Source organism: Camelina sativa, chromosome 5, assembly GCF_000633955.1.
Source record: "Camelina sativa cultivar DH55 chromosome 5, Cs, whole genome shotgun sequence".
In the NCBI taxonomy this organism is placed as follows: domain Eukaryota; kingdom Viridiplantae; phylum Streptophyta; class Magnoliopsida; order Brassicales; family Brassicaceae; genus Camelina; species Camelina sativa.
In genome coordinates, this window is record NC_025689.1 from 28,307,849 (window position 1) to 28,327,051 (window position 19,203).

Below are 19,203 nucleotides of genomic sequence, written 5' to 3' on the forward strand. Positions count from 1 at the left end.
TCACAGATAGTAAAGATCCATGCGAACCATTGCCGAGATCTCAAATGCCCTGTACCAGGCTGCAGGTAGTTTTCCATTGCTCTGTTTATGATCTTTTTCTTGTTAATCTTCTCTGCAACTTCAGCTTTTTAACTTTGTATCTCTCATGTTCCCAGAGATATGAAGGAACTGTTGATTGAGAAGTATGGTGTAAAGTACTAAAGTGGAGTGAGTCAAAGGGACGAATTTGTACATTGCATAGGTGTGCTATGATAATGTCTTGACTAAAGAAGAAATTGTACTGATTAAAAACCTGTCCTTAGATGAAAACTATTCGTTGTCAAGAGTGCTCAGACTCAGTTGTTGTTTATTTTTGTGAAGTGTTCAATAGAGAGAAAATAAGTTTGGTGTTGATAGGTTTCTTCCTATTTGTGTAATATAACATCTGTTGTCAGTCAACATATATATATATATATATATATATCATTCCTTTTGTGATATATATATGTTATTTAAATGCAGAAAGTTGCATTCTCGTTTCAGTCTACCTATTTTCATATTCACTTGATCCTCAGTTACTGCAAATCTTCCATCTATTCTAGACGAAGTGATGAGTCTTAAATCGTTTTAATAGGTAAGATGCCGTAAATAGCAAAGGACTTGGCTTTCATTTCATTTGAACGTTTTCTCACAAGTCACAAACAAAAACACATAATCAAAGGATCAGATAAACACTTTGTTGTTACAAGTAGAACCACTCTCATAAAAATAATTAAATCATCATCTAAAACATACCAAAAGAATTGAGAATTCTTGAAGCTAGAAAGAAAACACTACATTTTGGTGGAAAATATCCAAACAGAATTAACACGTAGCTAAAGATAACAAAGCAAAACACTAATATTGTCAACAGAAGAAGATTAGCTCTTCATCATCATAGGCGGAACTACATCCAGATTGGGCTACGTCGTCAGGAAAGTCCAAAGCTTCTTACCAATGGAGACTTTCCCGGGATGTTCTGCATCTGATTCATCATCTTCACCATCCGAGTCAACCCTTTGGGGTGTTTTGTTCACATCTTCTTCGCTCATCGCCTCACTCTCACATGTTCTTTTGGGCGAACCAGCATCTGTATCCTGAGAGTCTGCTGTGGCTTCATGCTATTGAAACAGACATTTGAAAGACACAGATTTGTCAAGAAAGCGAATATCGAAAGAAGGGGTGAAAAAACACAAAATCCAGCTAAGTTGTGAGAGCATATTACCTGCACCACATTTGTGCTTACTCCATTGTCACTAACAGCAACGTCTAATGATGCTGTGGCGGTGGTTTGAGCAAAGTAAACCACCTCGTCTTGTTGCACTCCACTAGTCTCTTCGTTCTTCTTACTAAGTGTGGTTTCTCCAGTTACCCTAATAACCCAAAGTGAAACATTTATTAAACAGCCTGAATAAAGAGACGAACAAACAGCTGCAACACATTATCCTCAGCAACTGTTTTTGGGATATGAAATTACCTTCTAGGTCGCCTGAGATTATATCTTTGTCCCATCACTTCTCCTTGCTGTTCTGATACAACCTTTTGCCGCCTCTTCCGCTGATGTGCTCCTCCGGTGACACTATCTGATTTTCCATCACTCTCGTTACCATCCTGCTCAGTAGTACAAGTTCTCAAAGAACCCACACGCCCACGTTTCCGTCCGTTCATTGAAGTTGCTTTATCAGCACGACCAGGTTCACCCGTGCTTCCATCAATTTCTTTAGCAGAGTCGTCAACATTATCTGTTGAATCATTGGGTTCAGAAAGGTTTATAGATTCTCCATATATGGCTTTAGCTTCTCCTACAACATCTTTGACAGAGCGTGTTCTTCTGGTTCTGGCTTTCGCTTTCCCTCTCATGCGTGATTGACCCTCGACATTTTGATTGGAAAGAGAATCTGCAGCAGCTTCTTGAGCCTTGCTGTTGATGTTGCTTTGATCACCGTCTGAATTTACATTGGTGACTTCGACTTCTTTTGTGCCAGTTTCAGATTCAGACTTTTCAACATCAAAGGAATAATTGGCCGCTGCATGAGGCGTAGTTGATGGCCCACTGTTCAAGTTAGCTTGGTCCGTAGGTTGAGGCTCTTGATCAGCCAAATTCCAAGTGACAGAAGGTTCTACCATTTTTATTGGGGACAGCTTAAGAATCTTTGAAGTACATTTCCGGAACCAAGACACCGTCCCACCAGCAACTGGCAATCCTAAGCCAGCAGCAGTTGGAGATATATCCCTAATCTCCTCCTGCCTTGGTGCTTCGTTATCAAGAATATTGGCCAGTTTTGACATATTAGGCATTTCCACGTTATCAATTTCAGGAAGTACGAGCTCAGAAAGAAGTTCGCCGCACGGATTGCAGTTCCTGTTACTTTCCATGGAAGAAAGAAAACGACTTCTCTCACTAATGAATTGCTCCCTCTGTTCCTTCAGTTTCTTGGTCAAGGCAACAAGGTCATCAACATCTTTCCGGATTTCTGTCTGCTGCTCTTTAAGATAATTTTTACTAGCATTTACTTCTAGCTTTTCTTTCTCTATTCTGTCTCTTTCATTCTGCATGTCCGCCATTTCTCTTCTGGCTACGTCTCTTAGGTAGTTAATATTGTTCAATTTGTGCTCCTTCTCTTCCTCAAATAGCTTCTCTTTTGCTTGCAGCTCCCTTTCCCTTTCTTCCAGTTTAGTCTGCATATCAGACTCAAGTTTCCTTTTACGCATTTCAATCTCATGAAGCAATTGACTTCTATCGCTCTCAGCTTTATTGGAGAGCATTGAACGCTCATGCTCCATAGTCTCTGCAAATGAAGCTTTTGCTACTTCAAGCGCTTCTAGCTCCCTTTGCATGTTTTCATAAGCTGCCTGCTTTTCTTTTATAAGCCTTTCTTCTTCCAAGTGACTGTCTCTCTCTAATTTTTCCTTCTGATCAGTTATGTTCTTTAGTTCGTTCTCAATCTTAGCTTTCCTCTCATCAAGTTCTTCCCATTCTTTCTCAAAACTTTCCCTTTGGGTCTTTAGATCCTCAGCCTCCTTAATAAGAACCTCCTGTTGAGACCTGCACTTTTCTATTTGCTCTTTTAATTCGGCTTGCAGACGATGATACTCAGACCTCTCCTCCTCAGTAACTCTAAGCCCTTCCTTCTCTTTGTGAATTTCTGATAACTGTACTTCATTTTCAGCCCTTATCTTCTCGACTTCAGCTTTACGACTAAGAACAATTTCCTTATCCTCAAGCAGTTTTTTCTTCTCAGTTTCCAATTCCTTCTCCTCGCTTTTCAAGACTTTCTCTCTGCCATTTATGCCTTTCAGTCTTAAATCAAACTCTTTTTCTTTCTCTTTATGCTTCTCAAGTTTCCTGTCTAATGCCTGTTCACGTTTAACAACTTTCTCCTCCATGTGCTTCCACTCGGCCTCCCTCTTTTCCACTTCTGCAACCTTGCTCTTCAAGCTGTCATCAACAGATTTTCTTTTCTGCTCCATTTCCAACTCAAACTCACGCTGTGTTGCATCCAACTTAGCTTGGTGTTCATCAATTAGTTGCTGAACTGCCATCTGCCAACCAGCCAACATTAAACAGTTAACACCCAAAATGCACACATGTAATATTCACGTAATACCAATACAGAAAACGAAAAATGATTCAAAATGTGATACAATTGCGCATAAGAAAAATTGAGATGGAAATTGGAATATTTTCCTGCCAAAAGAACTAAGCTCAGAATGGGACCCAATATACGTAATCAACTGCACAAAGAGGATAACCCTCTGGCTATAGTCAGCAGGCAAATTCTTCTACCAAATATCAAAGCTCGGATATACGTCGCATCAGATTTTATCTACAGAAGGGGGTGACAAAAAATTGAGATAGTGAGGGAGAAAGGGCTTGCCTTTTCTCTGGCTTCCAGTTTCTCTTGCAGAGCTTGTAGCTCTCGTGCTTTTGTCTCTAAGGATTTCTTCAACACATCAGTTTCCTAGATACAGAGAAAACATGTAAATGAACAATATTTCAAAACACTTGTTATAATCAAAAATACCACAAGAAAAAACGAGCTGCTTACTTGCTCCCTTAAAGCAAGATCTTTTATCCTCAAGCTGATATCATCTTCTAATTTCTTCACAGCAAGGTTAGCAGCATCAATCTTCTTTTGTGCCTCTTCTAGTTCTTTTCCCTTTTGCTTGATAATCTTATCGTTTTCATTTGCCCTATCCTCTCTCTGTTTTACAATCATTTGAGATTTAGCAACCCTTTCTTCTCCTTCTTGCAACTTTCTTTCCCATTCACGCAAGTCCTCCCTCTGCTTTGACAAAGCTGCCTCGTCAGCTTCTCGTCTGAGAAATTAGAAAGAAAAAAAAAACAAGTTGAGTGAGTCAGCCCTCAATAAGAAGCAAAGAAACGACACAAAGATAAATGATTCAACATACAGAAAAGATACAAGGAAAGAAGTCTAATACGTACTCAGCAATGTAAGAAAATCGCTCCCTTTGAAGAGAACTTTCTCGAGCTTCCATTTCCTTTGCCTTCCTCTCCACCTCTGAGCTCTTTCTACTAACTTCAGCAAGTCTTGCATCAACAGCACGCAGCTTTGCCTCAACTTCAAGAGATTTTTCTTCGACACTTCTTACCAATGCATTTGCCTCAGTCAACTTTGAGTCAGCTGTAAATTTGATCTCTGCGTTTTCAGAGAGTAGTTCCCGCAGAGCCTTCTCCAGCTGCAACAGTTTAATAAAGAGTGTCATATCATATGTACTAAAACTAAAAATATGCTTATGGCCGAAAAAAGAATCATAAAGAAACTTACATCATGTGAACATTGCTTCTCAATCCCCAAAGCTTTCCTCAACCCTTCTTCCCTCTTCTCAACATCAGCTATAGCAACCATATGCGCATTACGTTCCCGCTTAAGACACTCATTGGCCTCTTCAAAATCCTGTTGAAGCTTTTCATATTCGGAACTCCACTCCTTTTTCTCAATCAGAAGAAGACCCATACTGTGTTGGTACTCAAAAAGCTGTATTTTTTTTTTTTTTACCAGAACAACACAAACATTAGTTGTGTGTAAACTCAAAAGATCCAAACAGTAAGAATCAATACTATTCACAATTAACCAAAATCCCACTTCCATATAACACACTCTTAAAGATTCTTGAACTAAATTGGCAAAGCGACAAAGTAAATTAGAGGAAATAACACATTCTTAAAGATTCTTGAACTAAATTGGCAAAGCGACAAAGTAAATTAGAGGAAATAACACATTCTTAAAGATTCTTGAACTAAATTGGCAAAGCGACAAAGTAAATTAGAGGAAACATTGCCATTGAACACAAAAAAGATAAAAGTAGCGAACAAGCTCACCTCTTTTTCAAGCTCTGAAATTTTCTCAGGCAAAATTCTTGGATCATCGAATTGGATCTGACTAACCCGACCCGAGACAGGGGTCACCATGTCTAAACCCTTTCCGTGCCTAGACCCGTTCGAATCTGGATTCCTAGCTTTCGTTGGTGTAGACAAACGTTGCCACAAAGGCGTGGTCATCCTTTCCCAATTTTGCCCAAAAAAAAAAAAACCCTAACTTTGTGACCTAATTCGGAAATTGAACTCGAGAAATCAAAAACCCAGATACCCAAAATCCGAAACACTCTTGACTTTTTCTCGACTTCTTCAGTCTCTCTCTCTTTCTCTCTCTCTCTGAGAAATCTCCAATTAATGGATAAAGTTTGAAGCTTTATCCTCTTCTTCTAAAGATGGCTCCGGATTTGAACGGAGATCCTAAATTCCGGTATCGAAACTGGTTTGAAGTCCGACAACGTCTCTTAAGCAAATCTCTCTCTTCTCTCTCTCTCTTGGTCTGTGCTGGAACCTTTTTTGTGTGGCTCTCGCACGAATCCGTTTCACGTTCTTCCCTTTTTTATTTTTTTTTAATATGTAAATTTTAAAAGTGGACCCTAATTTTTAACTTTATTTACATTTATGGCCGCCGTCTTAAAGATTTGCTCGAAGGTTCCTTAAGGGTATATTTGGTATTTACAGGGGTGATTACAACGGTTATGCGTTGTGCAAGTGTGGGATTTTGTTAAAGACGAAAGTACCCTTTTAAAGTAGAAAATCACACAAATTAGGAGTGCTTGACTAGGTTTAATTGCAATTAGTATGCGTGTGAATTGCCATAGTTAAATGTTACTGTATTTCTTTATAGTTTATACAGTTCGTATAGTGGAAAATAATAATTAAATTATATGATGATGTGATATTAAAAAGCAAATATTGAGGGAGTGTATTCAACTTGACATTTTAAGTGATTTATGTAAAATTTATAAATCTTATGTATTCAATCATGGATTTTAAAAAGTCCATTAAAATTCACTGTTATTGAACTGATGATTTAAAAATCTACTTTAAAATCCACTGTTATTCAAAACAATTTGTGGATTTAGATTTTAATAAGTTTTAAAGATTCTGAAGGATTTTTTTTTTTTTTTTGAACTAAGGATTCTGGAGGATTTGAGATGATTTATTTAGTTAAAAATACATAAATCTAAATCTCATGGTTTTAGGTAGGATTTGAAAGAATTTTACCATAAATCATATCAATTTCCCTAAAATCTATCAAAATTTCAAATTTTTTAAATCCTATAGAATTCTCCAAAATCATAGTTTCAATACACCCCCAAACTTAAAATCTAACAACTCATCCACAAATTTGTCGAACAAATCACAAAATTATCTTAATAAATTAAATATTTTTCTTTGTTGTAACTTTTGCTTTTGGAAGTAAATTATGGTGTGATTAAAAAGAACAGGTAGCATTTTGGATTGTAAATATGAGAAAAAGAAAAAACATGTACAATTTGAATTTGGAATGTGGATAATACGGAAAAATAAAGGAATAAAGTAACCAAAAAAAAAAAAAGGAGGAAAGGCCAAGGTGGCTTAGAGCTGTTAAGTTGCAGGTTGGTGCATATGGCTGCTGTTGTGTTTGGACGCAAGCATATGTTCTGTCTCCACGTGCTCCCATCATTTGTGTTCTCTTTTTTTCATCACATTGTGCTTTTAAACTCTGTCTTGTTTATTTTTGGATTCATTTTTGGCTTCTTCGTATTAATGATATACTATATGATTAGTATATATTTTATAAAGAATATTTGCAGTAGACACAACAGACAATTAATTAAGGAAAATGGTGATATGTTTTTAAAAAAATATTCAAAAACACGAAAATAGATTAGATTAGAAATGACATATTTTGTTTTTAAGATGGTATGGTGGTGGTCCTTGTTTCTATTTTTATTTTTTCTAATCGGTTGATATACAATTTTTTCTAGTTTTATCCACTCAAACTCAAAAGCAAATTTGATTGAGATTCAAATACTTTTTGTTTTTCTCTTAATCGGATATTTGGATTTTAGTTGAGTATAGCTCAACGTAACTAGTGTCGACAAATAACATATGATTTTAAAACCTCGAGAGAAAGGTCTAATAACATATGATTTCAAAAGTTTACCAAACAACAAACGAGGATGTAAAGACTAGAAGTTTCGGTGAAGTTCGCGGTTTTCATCGACATCAAGACAATCTCGAAATTGTTCGATTGTTTTGCCCTTTTCATTTTTTTTTTCTAACTCTTCTAGAATACTAAATTGAATTGCATTTCATATAATAATCTTCGATTTATTTTTAGTTTACTGAAAAATGCTTCCTTTTCTATTAGTATAGAGACATAAAAAAAAATTAAACTGGTCAATTCAATGATATTGCTAGCCCACAAACTTGAAATTTTAATGAATAAATGATAAAGTAAGTGGGTCGTTTGGCTGCCGCCGTCTTTCTTCCACATTTTAATTAGACTCGCACCTCGAATTACTTAAAAGAAAATTATGCAATAAATATAAATGTCATTTTAGGGATGACCACAATAAGACGATGATGCCTTGCATACTCATCATTCAAGAATAGATAGCTTTTAGATGTTTTCTTGTTGTAAAGCAAAAATGAAAATGTATAAATTTGGTGATAAATGGAACACAAAAAAGGGGTTCAATATTGGTGGTAAATTGCAATAAAATAGTAAGCATGATAGAAATTAAGAAGAAGTGATGAAGGGGGTAATGGAGTGTTAGTGGGCCTACGTGAGAAGAACGTTCGAGTTAAAAGAGTCATGAGGGAGGGAGGGGGGGCCTTACATTGTGCAATCGTGTTTGTGACCGTTGCTTATATTCTTTTCTTTTCTTTACTTCTTTGGGAATCAAATTTTTTTTTTTTTAATTGTAAAAGACGTTAGCAAAAAGCATCTTTTTAAATGGAGAACTTTTAATACTCAAATATTTTGTGATTCCAGTTCTGTCAGCTATATGAAAAGAAAACATCTTTTCTTATCTTTTCCTCTAAGAAATCACCGGTTGAGTTGAGAAGAGTTTTCCTCTTAAGTTACTCTCTCATAAAAAGTAGAGTTTTCATGCTCACTCCAGATAATAAAATGGAAAAAGGATGGAATGAGACAAAAATGAATGTGAAGAATTGTAGAGAACTGACTCGGTTAGTAAAAAAAATAAAAAAGAACCCGTCTTAGATTGAACTGAGAGGGATTCAAGCGAGAGGAATACAAAAGATGAAAATGATATTTGTATTTGTATTTACATTTTGTTCCTTTTTTATTTTTGGCATGAGTTCAACATTTTTTGAGAAATGAGTAGAGGTTTTTTCACGACTTAGAGGAACAAGATTATCTAGACAACTCCAATCCGACCACAAAAGGCACGAAAGAAGCTCATCGGTCCTTAGAGTTTGTACCATCTCACTAGTATTTTGTTCCCGCAACCGTAGCAAGAGCATCTCCTCTGTGATGCACCTTCTTGAATTTTTTGGGTTGGTATTGTATAAGTATTCGATAGGACGGGTTTACTATAGCCAGAGATAAAAGGAAAGCCCACCAGAGCGCCTCTGATATGGAGCTGTTTTCTTATTTTAGTAACAGGGTGAACATTATTGATTTATGTCAATTTCATAATCTTTTTTTAAGTTCCTCTCGATATCTCTCAATCCCATATATTTTCCCAGTTCAGTTACTAGTTGATCAACTGCCGTAACTAAAACATGATATTTTAGTTTCACAAAACTTGACATACTAGAACTGATCAGGTTGTCTCATCTGATTTCAAACTTGGGTCAAGAGAGAATATATAAGGTCTATGGTTGAAATAAGTTCATACACGATCTAACTTGATTCCATGATTCAAAAGCTAAAACACAGCAACCCACCCATGATGTGGCCTTACATGAAACTTGGGTCAACCGGGCCCTTTGAGATGCCGAGACGAACTTCCATCCCGTGGTGAAAGTCTACGGGCTTGAATGTCTCGGATTCACGAGGATCTGCAAGGGAAGAAGATACTAGAGTCAGATGACTGGTATCAAATTTAAAATCAATATGTTTAGACCCTTTTTTATAAAAATTAATCTGGTCAATTGGTGTCAAGAAAAGCATACTAACTGAACTATAGAAATACTAACAATGTGATGCTTTGAAGAAAGTTCAGCATCTTGTAAGCAACAAAGAAGTATCATAGAATGAATTCTATCAAATTATTTATCTGCTAGTGCATACTGAAATAACATCAATTCGGTGTCCACTGATCTAAAAGTGAATGTAGCATTGAGATACACATAACAGGAGTAAAGGAAAATTACCATTCAAGTAATCCTCAAAACCAAAGTCATCCACGGCTCCTGTGTAAACTTCTAAACCGAGCATTGACGATGGAATTGGTCCAGCAGGTCTCTGAAACCTAAACATTCAAGAAAAGAAGGATAGAATGAGAACAGTACAACCATATGTTGCTTTTCAGAGTGCTCTAAACAACCAGCAGATCATTCAGAAGTCAGAACACACTTTTAAACCCTATGCTCCCCAAAACACACATAGATAGTTTCAAGTTTTAACCAAGTAACAGACAAAGAAAGAACTTAAAAATACTTTACATCACTAGCTTCCCAATGCATTGATTCACACATAAAACAACAGTCTGATCTATCAGTGTTCCAGTATCAAGTAACCAGATTCAGAGAAACTAGGTTAGAGTACTACAATTACAAAAACACATACCTTGAGAGGATTTGCCTATCCATATCCATCTTCAATGGAAGTGCAGTCCCATAGGTATGTCCAATGACCATCCTCTTCATCGTCTCTCTCGATTTCTTTTCCTGAAACAAAAATTGATGGATCAAAAGAGACTCAAGATGAACAAAACCCTAATATTCACCCAATTTAAAAAAAAAAAAACCTAGTAAGATTGCAATTTATACTCAAGAAAATCTCGAATTAAACCCAAAATAGCGAATTGCAAAAGCAAAGTAACCAACTAATTAGGCCATAGAAGAGAGAGATAAGAGATTACAGGATCCTAATCAAACCACAATTAAGTTCCTTTCTTAAGCTAATTCCTCACTTTCCCGAGAGAAAACAAACAGATCGATATAGGATCAATTTCAAACTAAGTAACAAAGTAAAAATAACTTAATCGGGGAAGAGAGTGTTTACAGATTCGTAAGAGGACTCGAGTGGGTGAGATCCGATGATGTCGCTCTTAACGCCGTGGAGACCAAATCTAAGAGCATCATTCTTAACACCACCGATCTCATGAGCTATCTTCTTCTGAGACTCCATTTTTTTCTCTTAGTTTGTTTCAACTTCTTCTTCTTCTTCTTCTTCTTCTATTCCTCTTTCTTGCTTTCTTCTTCTTGTAGCTTAGCTTCCTCTGCGGCTTTTGGAACAAGAAAAGTATGAAAAAAAACATTAAAGACGAAGTTTGATATAATGGGCTCTCATGAGTAAACCCAAATATAAGACCCATTAAGATTATATTTAGGCCCGTTTATATTGGCTAACGATTAGTTTCTTCTGTGTGTGTTGTTGTTTGTTAAAGGGACTGATATGAGTTTGTTAAAGATTATTTTCACACTAATAAGTTAACTTTTCTTTTTTTTTTTGTGTAATAACCTTTTTTTACAAGATGGTATAAAATGTAAAACCAGTGAATATTTTATGGTAACCACCCAGAGACACCCTTAAAGACTGGGAAGCGGTGAAGGTCGGTCTACTCAAGGTCAGACTAATAACAAAAATTAAACAAATGTGTACCACAACGGCATGTTGAAAAGATGTTATGCGAATATTAAATTTTTAGCTATTCCGGCGAGTTTACTTCATAGGATCTGACAAATGAAATTTTATATAATAAATTTTACTTTCACTTTGCTACAAAATCTTGAAGGCAAATCACTTTCCCAGTCAGTAATGTTGATTAAATATTGTAGATTATTCATAGGTACTTAACTAATCCAGAGCGACCTAGTCAAGTCTACATATTATTAATGATTTAATGTCAGTACAATTCTGATTACATGCTTAGAAGAAGAACAGATAAAAATGATAAACAATGAGGCAAGTCTAGATAGATACTAAAGGTCAGTACAACAAATTCGTTCTTAATTTTAAATAAAAGACGTGAGAACAGAATAAACAACAAAAACGAAATGAAAAAGAAAGAAGAAAGCAAAATTCGAGACTCCTAACAAATATATTATATTATCTATAGAGGGTGGTAATCAGAAAGTAAAATTCAAAGTATTATCTAATATTGTGTGCTTGTAGCCAAATCTAATTAAATTCCCTTGAGAATAAATTTCTTCCAAGGTTGGGAACCAACATTTTTTTTTTTTTAATTAGGTAGTTATCCGTGCTATAACATAAAATTAAATATTTTTATATAAATTTTAAATTCATAAAATAATTAAAAATTATATTAATCTGAGCGTTGTAACATATGTATATTATTTTTTATGTAAATTAAAAAAATTTAAACTTAAACGTATTTACTTTGGAATGGGAAATATTTTTCATTGGTACCAATATGTGTATAAGATGTTAGCTAGAGTCCTTTCACTGGTACCAATATGTGTATAAAATGTTAGCTAGAGTCATTTTCATTTAAATACGAGTATAGTCGAAACTTTTAGTCATCATATCGATGAAAAAAAGATTAGCACATCCTCGTTTATGTATTATATCTTACATATCTAATGGTTTTTCTAGTCATTCATCTATACAAATCCGGTTATGTTGGGGGTGGATCTACACCCCAAACAATAGGCCTGGCCCAGAAAAAGCCCATGACAAATCTCCAAAGGAAGGGAGGGTATTATGGTCTTTTCGTATAGACGAACCGACACGATTCCCTATAAAGGGAGACGTACGGTCTGCAGAAAAGGGGATCGAGAAAAAGGAAAAGAATCGAGATAGCAAGTACGAAAGCCTCAGCTCGTCCAAGTGGAAATCTACAGTTTAGACTCGATAGCTCGAAGGACCGACGAGATAGCAACTCGTCGATTATCCTCGTTTATACTTGTAACTCGTTTAAGTCGAGTTGTAATCCGTCCTTTTGTGTCTTGGCATCAATATAATAAAAGAGAACTTCGACCCTCCTTTGACCGAACTAAACATACTAATTGTGACCGATCTGGACATCAACAGGTTAGAGATCAATATATGTCAGATTAATCGAGCAACTGTAGGTTGGATCAATATCGGTTAATGTCAGCGTGTATTTTGGACCCTAATACCATTCTTAATTTTCCATGAAACAATTCAAAAAATGGACAATGGCTAAATTGACCTATTCATTTGATATATTATCTAAGGGCAGATCTAGTAGCTACTTAATTTAGGTCACTTCCAAATATTGAATTTTCTTTTAGTAATTCTTAAAATTGAATAGCAAACGAGTTTCAACTACCAACCTAGCTAGCTTTAAACAAATCATACTAAATGTAGAGATTTAACAATACTCTCTTCGAAAAAGCCAAACTTTAAACCCCATACACTAATGTTCAGTTTCACTTCAGTTTGCAATGTAGTTTAATCAAGCGTTACACGTATGTACATATAGGTTTCTGAATGATCATACGCCATCTCTTTGTTCTCTCTTTTGATTTTCCCTCAATGTTCATCATAACGCATATTTCATATTTGTTTTGTGGTTCTTAGTGGAATTTAGGGTTATAGGAACAACTCTAAAATGATAGCTCTATGTGAAACAATGAGCAAAAAATGGCTTATTCATCTCAAAATATAGAAATCATTTGCTTATTCATCTCAAAAATACTTTAAAGGTAACAATACAACTTGAAGGGTACACAAATGGAATTTTAAAAAATCAAATTTGATCACTGGCTGAGAAGANTTTTTTTTTTTTTTTTTTTTTTTTTTTGGACAACCGCTGAGAAGATAAAATAACATATGTATTTTACAAATAACACATATAAATACAGAATTAATATACATTCAAGAGGAATGAAGTATTGTTCTGGCTTACATGTTTAAATTTGATGCCTAGTCCTTGGAAAATATCAAGATTATGGGAGCCCTGCCAGAAGAAAAAGAGAAAGAAACACGTCATCAAATGCATAAACATATGAATCATAATAATTTAGGCAAGAACCGGATCTTGAACTCCAAACTGTACCTCCGGGGAAACTGGTGTCGGTGACTGCACAAAAGGTTTGGTCAACAAAAGGGTTTTGCTCATAATTATAATCCAAAAGAGGCAGATCAATGGTACTATAGTTGCTGCTAGAACCCTGATCTATTAACATAAATGCTCCAGTATCTTGATTGTAACTTTGATCCATATTGGTCGGCATGTTAACCTTCATCTTGGTTGAGATAGGATCTTGATTACCAAACTCTCCAATTGTTTCCTTGTAGAAAAAATGTGTCATGTCTTCCCCTTCGTTAGAGAATATAGACCTATTGAATGAGTCCAATGTTTCAGATTGTGTGATATCGGAAACGGTTTCTGGATTATCATATGCCATCTTTCTTGATCTCTCTTTTGCTTTTCCTTTAGCGTTGTCTCTTGATCTCTCGTTGTTCTTCTTTCTCTTATCTGCCTTCTTGGCCTCGCATAACACTTTTTTCCCGCAAGACTCGGGGCTCGAACCATACACCAAGCTGTTATCGCCATCCTCCTCCTCCTCCTCCTCTTCCACCTCTTCTTCTACATCGCCTCCGTTGTCTCCAAAGTCTTCATTACCATTGTTGAGTTTTTTTTCTTGTACAACCTCTTTGATGGCTTTTCTCGATTTTTTGAGCAGCCAGTCTAACGTTTTACTGGCTTTATCAAACCCCAACATATCCTGGAGATCAAAGAATTGGCGAGCAACACCAATAGAAAGCCTTACCCTCCTGTCTCTAAGACCTTGTGCCGTGTGAATCTTGCTGTGCCGGTCCTTCTTCACTGCCTTCTTGATTTCTCTCGACAACTCAGGAAGCTCGAAACCTTGCCGCTGATTCACAGCATCGTTTGAGTTAAAGGCCATGTAATCAATAAGAGACTCAGGAACTGCTGATACCATTTGGCCAGGAGATGCTGTTAACTGTTGGTTGTAGGGATTACGGATGATGTCTTGATGGCCAGGTAGTGAAGAAAGGTAAAGCGAGAGAGGGTATACTCCATGGTTATTACCATCCTTGTTGGAAGACGACATCATCACCGACCTTAAGAACCTTCAAGAATCAAGAATCAATAATTAAGAATCAAGAATATGACTTTTTTTTCCTTAGAAACAAAACAATAACTTTCACATCATCAAAAAGAAAGATCCTGGTAAAAGACAGAGACAGAGACTAAGCGTACGGTTTGTAGCTCACATCAAGAAAAAAAGAAAGCCAAAGAGATATTAATGGTGTAAACAAAAATGGTCATGAAGACATGATTTTGTAACTCTTAACTGAAGATCTGCCTGGAAAGATGAATTTTGGGTCTGATTTAGAAATATCTCTACTTCCTTTCTCACTCAATTACAGGTTTAGGGTTTACAACTTTTTTCTAGGGTTTCCAATTCCAGATCTAATATCTAGCTATGAGCTTTTATATATTGGGGATGATTAACCTCAAACTCTAACTATTTTTAGTATCATCATAGAAATTTACTGTTACTACGTATACAGTACATATACAAAGTAGGTACGCGCGTACCTTCGTATGAGTGCTCCGTAAAGGCAAATATCTAATAAACATGGCCCATAAACAGTTGAGAAATGGTCCAAAAACTAATAATTCAACAACAGAAGACGACATCTGAAGGGATTTGCTTCCATTTCGATAATAAAAATCAGGCTTTTGAGAGTTAGGATTGAAGGCCATCGATCGATATTTGTTTATCGAGAGAGAGAGAGAAAAAAAAAAAAAAAAAGGCGATCGATATTTGCTTCCATTTCGTAATCTCACTGTTTTTTTTTTTGAATCTGGATTTCAGACAATTGTTTTGTCCAGTGGGTTTTTATTTTAAATGACTAGTTTTTCGTACAATGGAAATGGAAATTCAGAAAGAAAATGAAAAAAATTTGTGGGTGAAAACATAAACATTATAATTATCCCTTTATTTAGGGTTTTGTTAAAAGAAGGACAAAAAAAAGCTAGGATGTGAACTGAGTTGGTTTCCTGTACGAAATAAGATTGTGAAAAGATTTGTCGTTTTCAAATTTTCTTTTGACGTCCCTATCTATTAGTCAAGGGTTGTTCTGATGAGTGGGCGCAACCTAAATATATATTGCATTAATGCACTATTTTTTATGCAATACTGAAACTATAGTATTTTAGTAGCTTAGATTATTAATCGCAATACGATGGTTTTACTTACAGGATAGAAAGGTTGAGAAATCTTTTATTTCAATTAAAGTAAAAAAAAAAAAAGTTGAATCTTTTTTTTTTATAAAGGGAATAGATATTTTTGCTGGTTTCAACTTTCAAGGTTAAAATTTTTAAGGTTGAGCATATGTTCTTGTACAAATTAGGGTTTATATTTTAGTTTTTGGATATAGTATTTAGTTTTTAGAGTTTGGAGTTTTGAATCTCAAGTTTATCTATATAGAATACATTTATTTTGTTTTGTTAATTTATACACTATACTACTATTTTAGTTGATTAATTTGTGTATCTTCGAATTTATGAAAAAGTTTATCCCCAAAACAAAAGTTTTTCTACAATTTGGGAGGAGAGTTAATTATTTTGAAAGATATTTAGCACCTAGGTTTTGCAACATATTAGTGGTTTTGTGATTTAGAGGATTGAAGTAAGGGAGGGAATTAATATGAAACTATCAGAACAGAAGTATACACGGGAAGCGTAGAAGGTGTGTGTGAGAGAAACTGGTTAAAACAAGCCATCCACAAACATAGATCTCTAAGAAAATGAAACTTGTATTGAAAACTCAACAGAAGATTGAGAAATTGTGGAAAATCTCTAAAAAAGGATGGCTGATTTTTACCTTTTTAAAGGTAGATTTGAAAAGTACCAAGTTGCAAACAAAAAATTGAGGAATTGTGATACAAGTATGATAATTAAGGAGGTTTTACAGCTTATATATAGAAAAGGAAGGAAGATAGTGAAGTGATTCCAGTATGTAAATATGGAACACAGATGGAAGATTGGAGAATGAGCCTTTAAACGGTGGACTAGAGACGAGAGAGTACTCAATAGAAAGGGGGTGTTGCCTGTGTAACATTAGAAAGAGAGTACTCAATAGAAAGAGAGTACTAGAGACGTGAGAATGAGCCTTTAAACATTATCGTTTGTAGTTTATTTTGTCCTCCTGTGTAAGTTTATTGGTGTATTTGACTTCTCTTCAAAGGAAGCTTGTAAACCTTTAATCTAATATAGTGGAGTGTTTGATGGAAAAAAAAAAAAAAGGGGGTGTTGCTTTTTTGTTTGTTTTTGTTTTTTTTTTTGTTTTTTTTCTTTCCTATTTAATGGAAAAGTTCATATTTTATTATTATTATTTAGTTAAGTCTCTGCAAATTAAATGTAATAATACGTGGGGTTTTTTCAAATGTTTTTTTAAAAAACAAATATGTGGGGTTGTTTATATAAAAAAGAAGTACATGTACTAAGGTGTTTAGAGGCATGGGTGCATTTCACCCAAAAACTATAGCTCATATATGCTACTAATTTTATTTCAGATTAATTCATTTTTTTTTCTTTTACGGAACAATCATCTTAAGACTTTTGATACTAATCATAAATTTACATCACCAAAAGGTCCAAAAACATTCAAGATTGACATTTGGCTTTAAATGCTGTTCCTAATCATTGAGTATTTCTTTTGATATATAGTGTGAAATGTGGACTTCAAAGAACGTTTATTCGTTAATCCAAAAAAATAAAATAACGATCTCTTCTAAAACCAAACTATTAAGAGAAAGTACTATTTTTGTTCTCTAAAATCTTTTACAAAATATTGGTGAAATATTTCATAGAATTTGACGATCATCAATTAAGTAAATGTAATATTAATAACAAAGATGTAAAAGATGGCCTCCTCTTTAAGAGGGGGTATTAAACTTGTATTTTAAAAGATTGTAGAGTATTTTTAAAATCACTTGTTATACAATTGATAATTTTTAAAAATCTTTTAAAATCCTATGTTATTCAACTTAGATTTATGTAAAATCATTTAAAATAATTTACAATCCCTTGTTATTCAATGAAGTTTCATAAAACTTACTTCAAATCTACTGTTATTCAAAATATCACAATTTTTTTAAAAACTGCTACTTTGAATGATTCTAGGAGATTTTGGTTTGTTTTTTAGGGGGGTGTATTCAAACTATGATTTTGGAGAATTTGATGGGATTTAGGAAATTTAGAATTTTGATAGATTTTAGGGAAGTTCATATGATTTTCTGTAAAATTCTTTCAAATCTCACATAAAACCATGAGATTTGGATTTCTGTATTTTTAACTAAAAAAATCTTCCAGAATCCTCCAGAATCCTAAAAATTATTAAAATCATAATCCACAAAACTGTTTTGAATAACAGTGGATTTTAAAGTAGATTTTTAAATCATCAGTTCAATAACAAGGGATTTTAATGGATTTTAAAGTAGATTTTTAAATCATCAGTTCAATAACAGTGAATTTTAATAGACTTTTTAAAATCCATGATTGAATAACATAGAATTTATAAATTTCACACAAATCACTTAAAATGTCAAGTTGAATACACCCCCCCTTAGTTGAAAATACTCTCCCTCAAAATCATATCTTTTGAGGTAGAATTTTACAAGATTTTAGAAGAACAAAAAAAACTGTATTTCTTTTCTTCATCTTCTTCTTAGTAACTCCTTATCTCGAGCCCAGCCAGAGTTGAAAAGAGGCTTCAAATTTGACTTGTCCTTGCTTCAGCAGAGAGATAAAGCGATTACGGACCATACGATCAATGTTCTTAACGAGAGTATCTGGAGGTAGTGGCCGAACACCATGTCTTCTATTGTTCTGTTCACACCAAAGAGAGTGGACAGTAGCTTGGAAGACGTACCGTAGAATGAAACAAATTGAGAATTGGAAGGTCTGGCCAGCGATCAGCGCAAGAAGAGCATCATAGTTGACCGTGTATTGATGCTGCAGTATACGGTCTGTAAGCTGTTCCCATACGGTTGAGGAATACGGACATTCAAAAAATAAGTGGTTGTGAGTCTCTAATGGAGCGTTGCAGAGAACACAGGTGGGAGAGGCACCAACGTTCCAAGCTTGCATTCTATCTCCTGTGGTAAGACGGTTGTGTGTGGCAAGACAACCCATAAAAGAGTATTTTGGAGTAGCAGCCGAGAACCACAGCCCCTTAGTCCAGTCTGCAATTTCTCCCACATGTCGAATCTGTTCCCAAGTTGCCATCGTAACAAATTTGGGGCTAAATTTGCCATCTGCACCCCTCCATAAAGCAACATCCATTGCAGTGGGCAGTGCATACCCTCTATATTTATCCAAAGCCACTTCAATGTTATTTAGAGTTTCAAAACGATGTCGACGTCGGCGTCGGCGATGAGAGAACAACACGTCTGCGACTGTTGCTTTTGAGTTGATTCCCAGCTCTATGAACCCTCTCTCTCCCAGTAGGTCATATAAACAGCCAAAATCACTCCAATTATCAAACCAGAAAAAAGTCTGCTGCCCACTCTGCACCTCCACTCTGCAGAAACTTTTAGCTACAGATCTATATTTAAGAAGCTTGCGCCACATCCATGAACCCAAAGTCGTATTTAAAAAACTGTATTTTCTGGGAAATCAAAACTGAAACAGATCTCACCTCTTCACGTCCTCTAGCTCTTCCCCACTCCTCTGCTCCAATCCCACCACCAA

General features: G+C 35.1%; 3 protein-coding genes across 3 annotated transcripts; all 3 read right to left on the minus strand.

The window, feature by feature from the left end:
• On the minus strand, positions 684–5,907 carry LOC104787724 (protein CROWDED NUCLEI 1-like). Its single transcript, XM_010513336.2, has 8 exons — positions 5,363–5,907; positions 4,809–5,018; positions 4,466–4,719; positions 4,068–4,338; positions 3,897–3,980; positions 1,496–3,561; positions 1,244–1,391; positions 684–1,139 (listed from the first exon to the last, which is right to left on the minus strand). The coding sequence occupies exons 1-8, from the start codon at positions 5,540–5,542 to the stop codon at positions 942–944; spliced, it is 3,411 nt and encodes a 1,136-aa protein (XP_010511638.1). The 5' UTR covers positions 5,543–5,907; the 3' UTR covers positions 684–941.
• Positions 9,088–10,748, minus strand: LOC104787726 (cyclin-B1-2). Its single transcript, XM_010513338.2, has 4 exons — positions 10,545–10,748; positions 10,107–10,207; positions 9,692–9,789; positions 9,088–9,376 (listed from the first exon to the last, which is right to left on the minus strand). The coding sequence occupies exons 1-4, from the start codon at positions 10,668–10,670 to the stop codon at positions 9,276–9,278; spliced, it is 426 nt and encodes a 141-aa protein (XP_010511640.1). The 5' UTR covers positions 10,671–10,748; the 3' UTR covers positions 9,088–9,275.
• LOC104787727 (transcription factor TCP1-like) lies at positions 13,369–14,887 on the minus strand. The gene is made up of 2 exons (XM_019245500.1): positions 13,528–14,887; positions 13,369–13,428 (listed from the first exon to the last, which is right to left on the minus strand). The coding sequence occupies exons 1-2, from the start codon at positions 14,552–14,554 to the stop codon at positions 13,418–13,420; spliced, it is 1,038 nt and encodes a 345-aa protein (XP_019101045.1). The 5' UTR covers positions 14,555–14,887; the 3' UTR covers positions 13,369–13,417.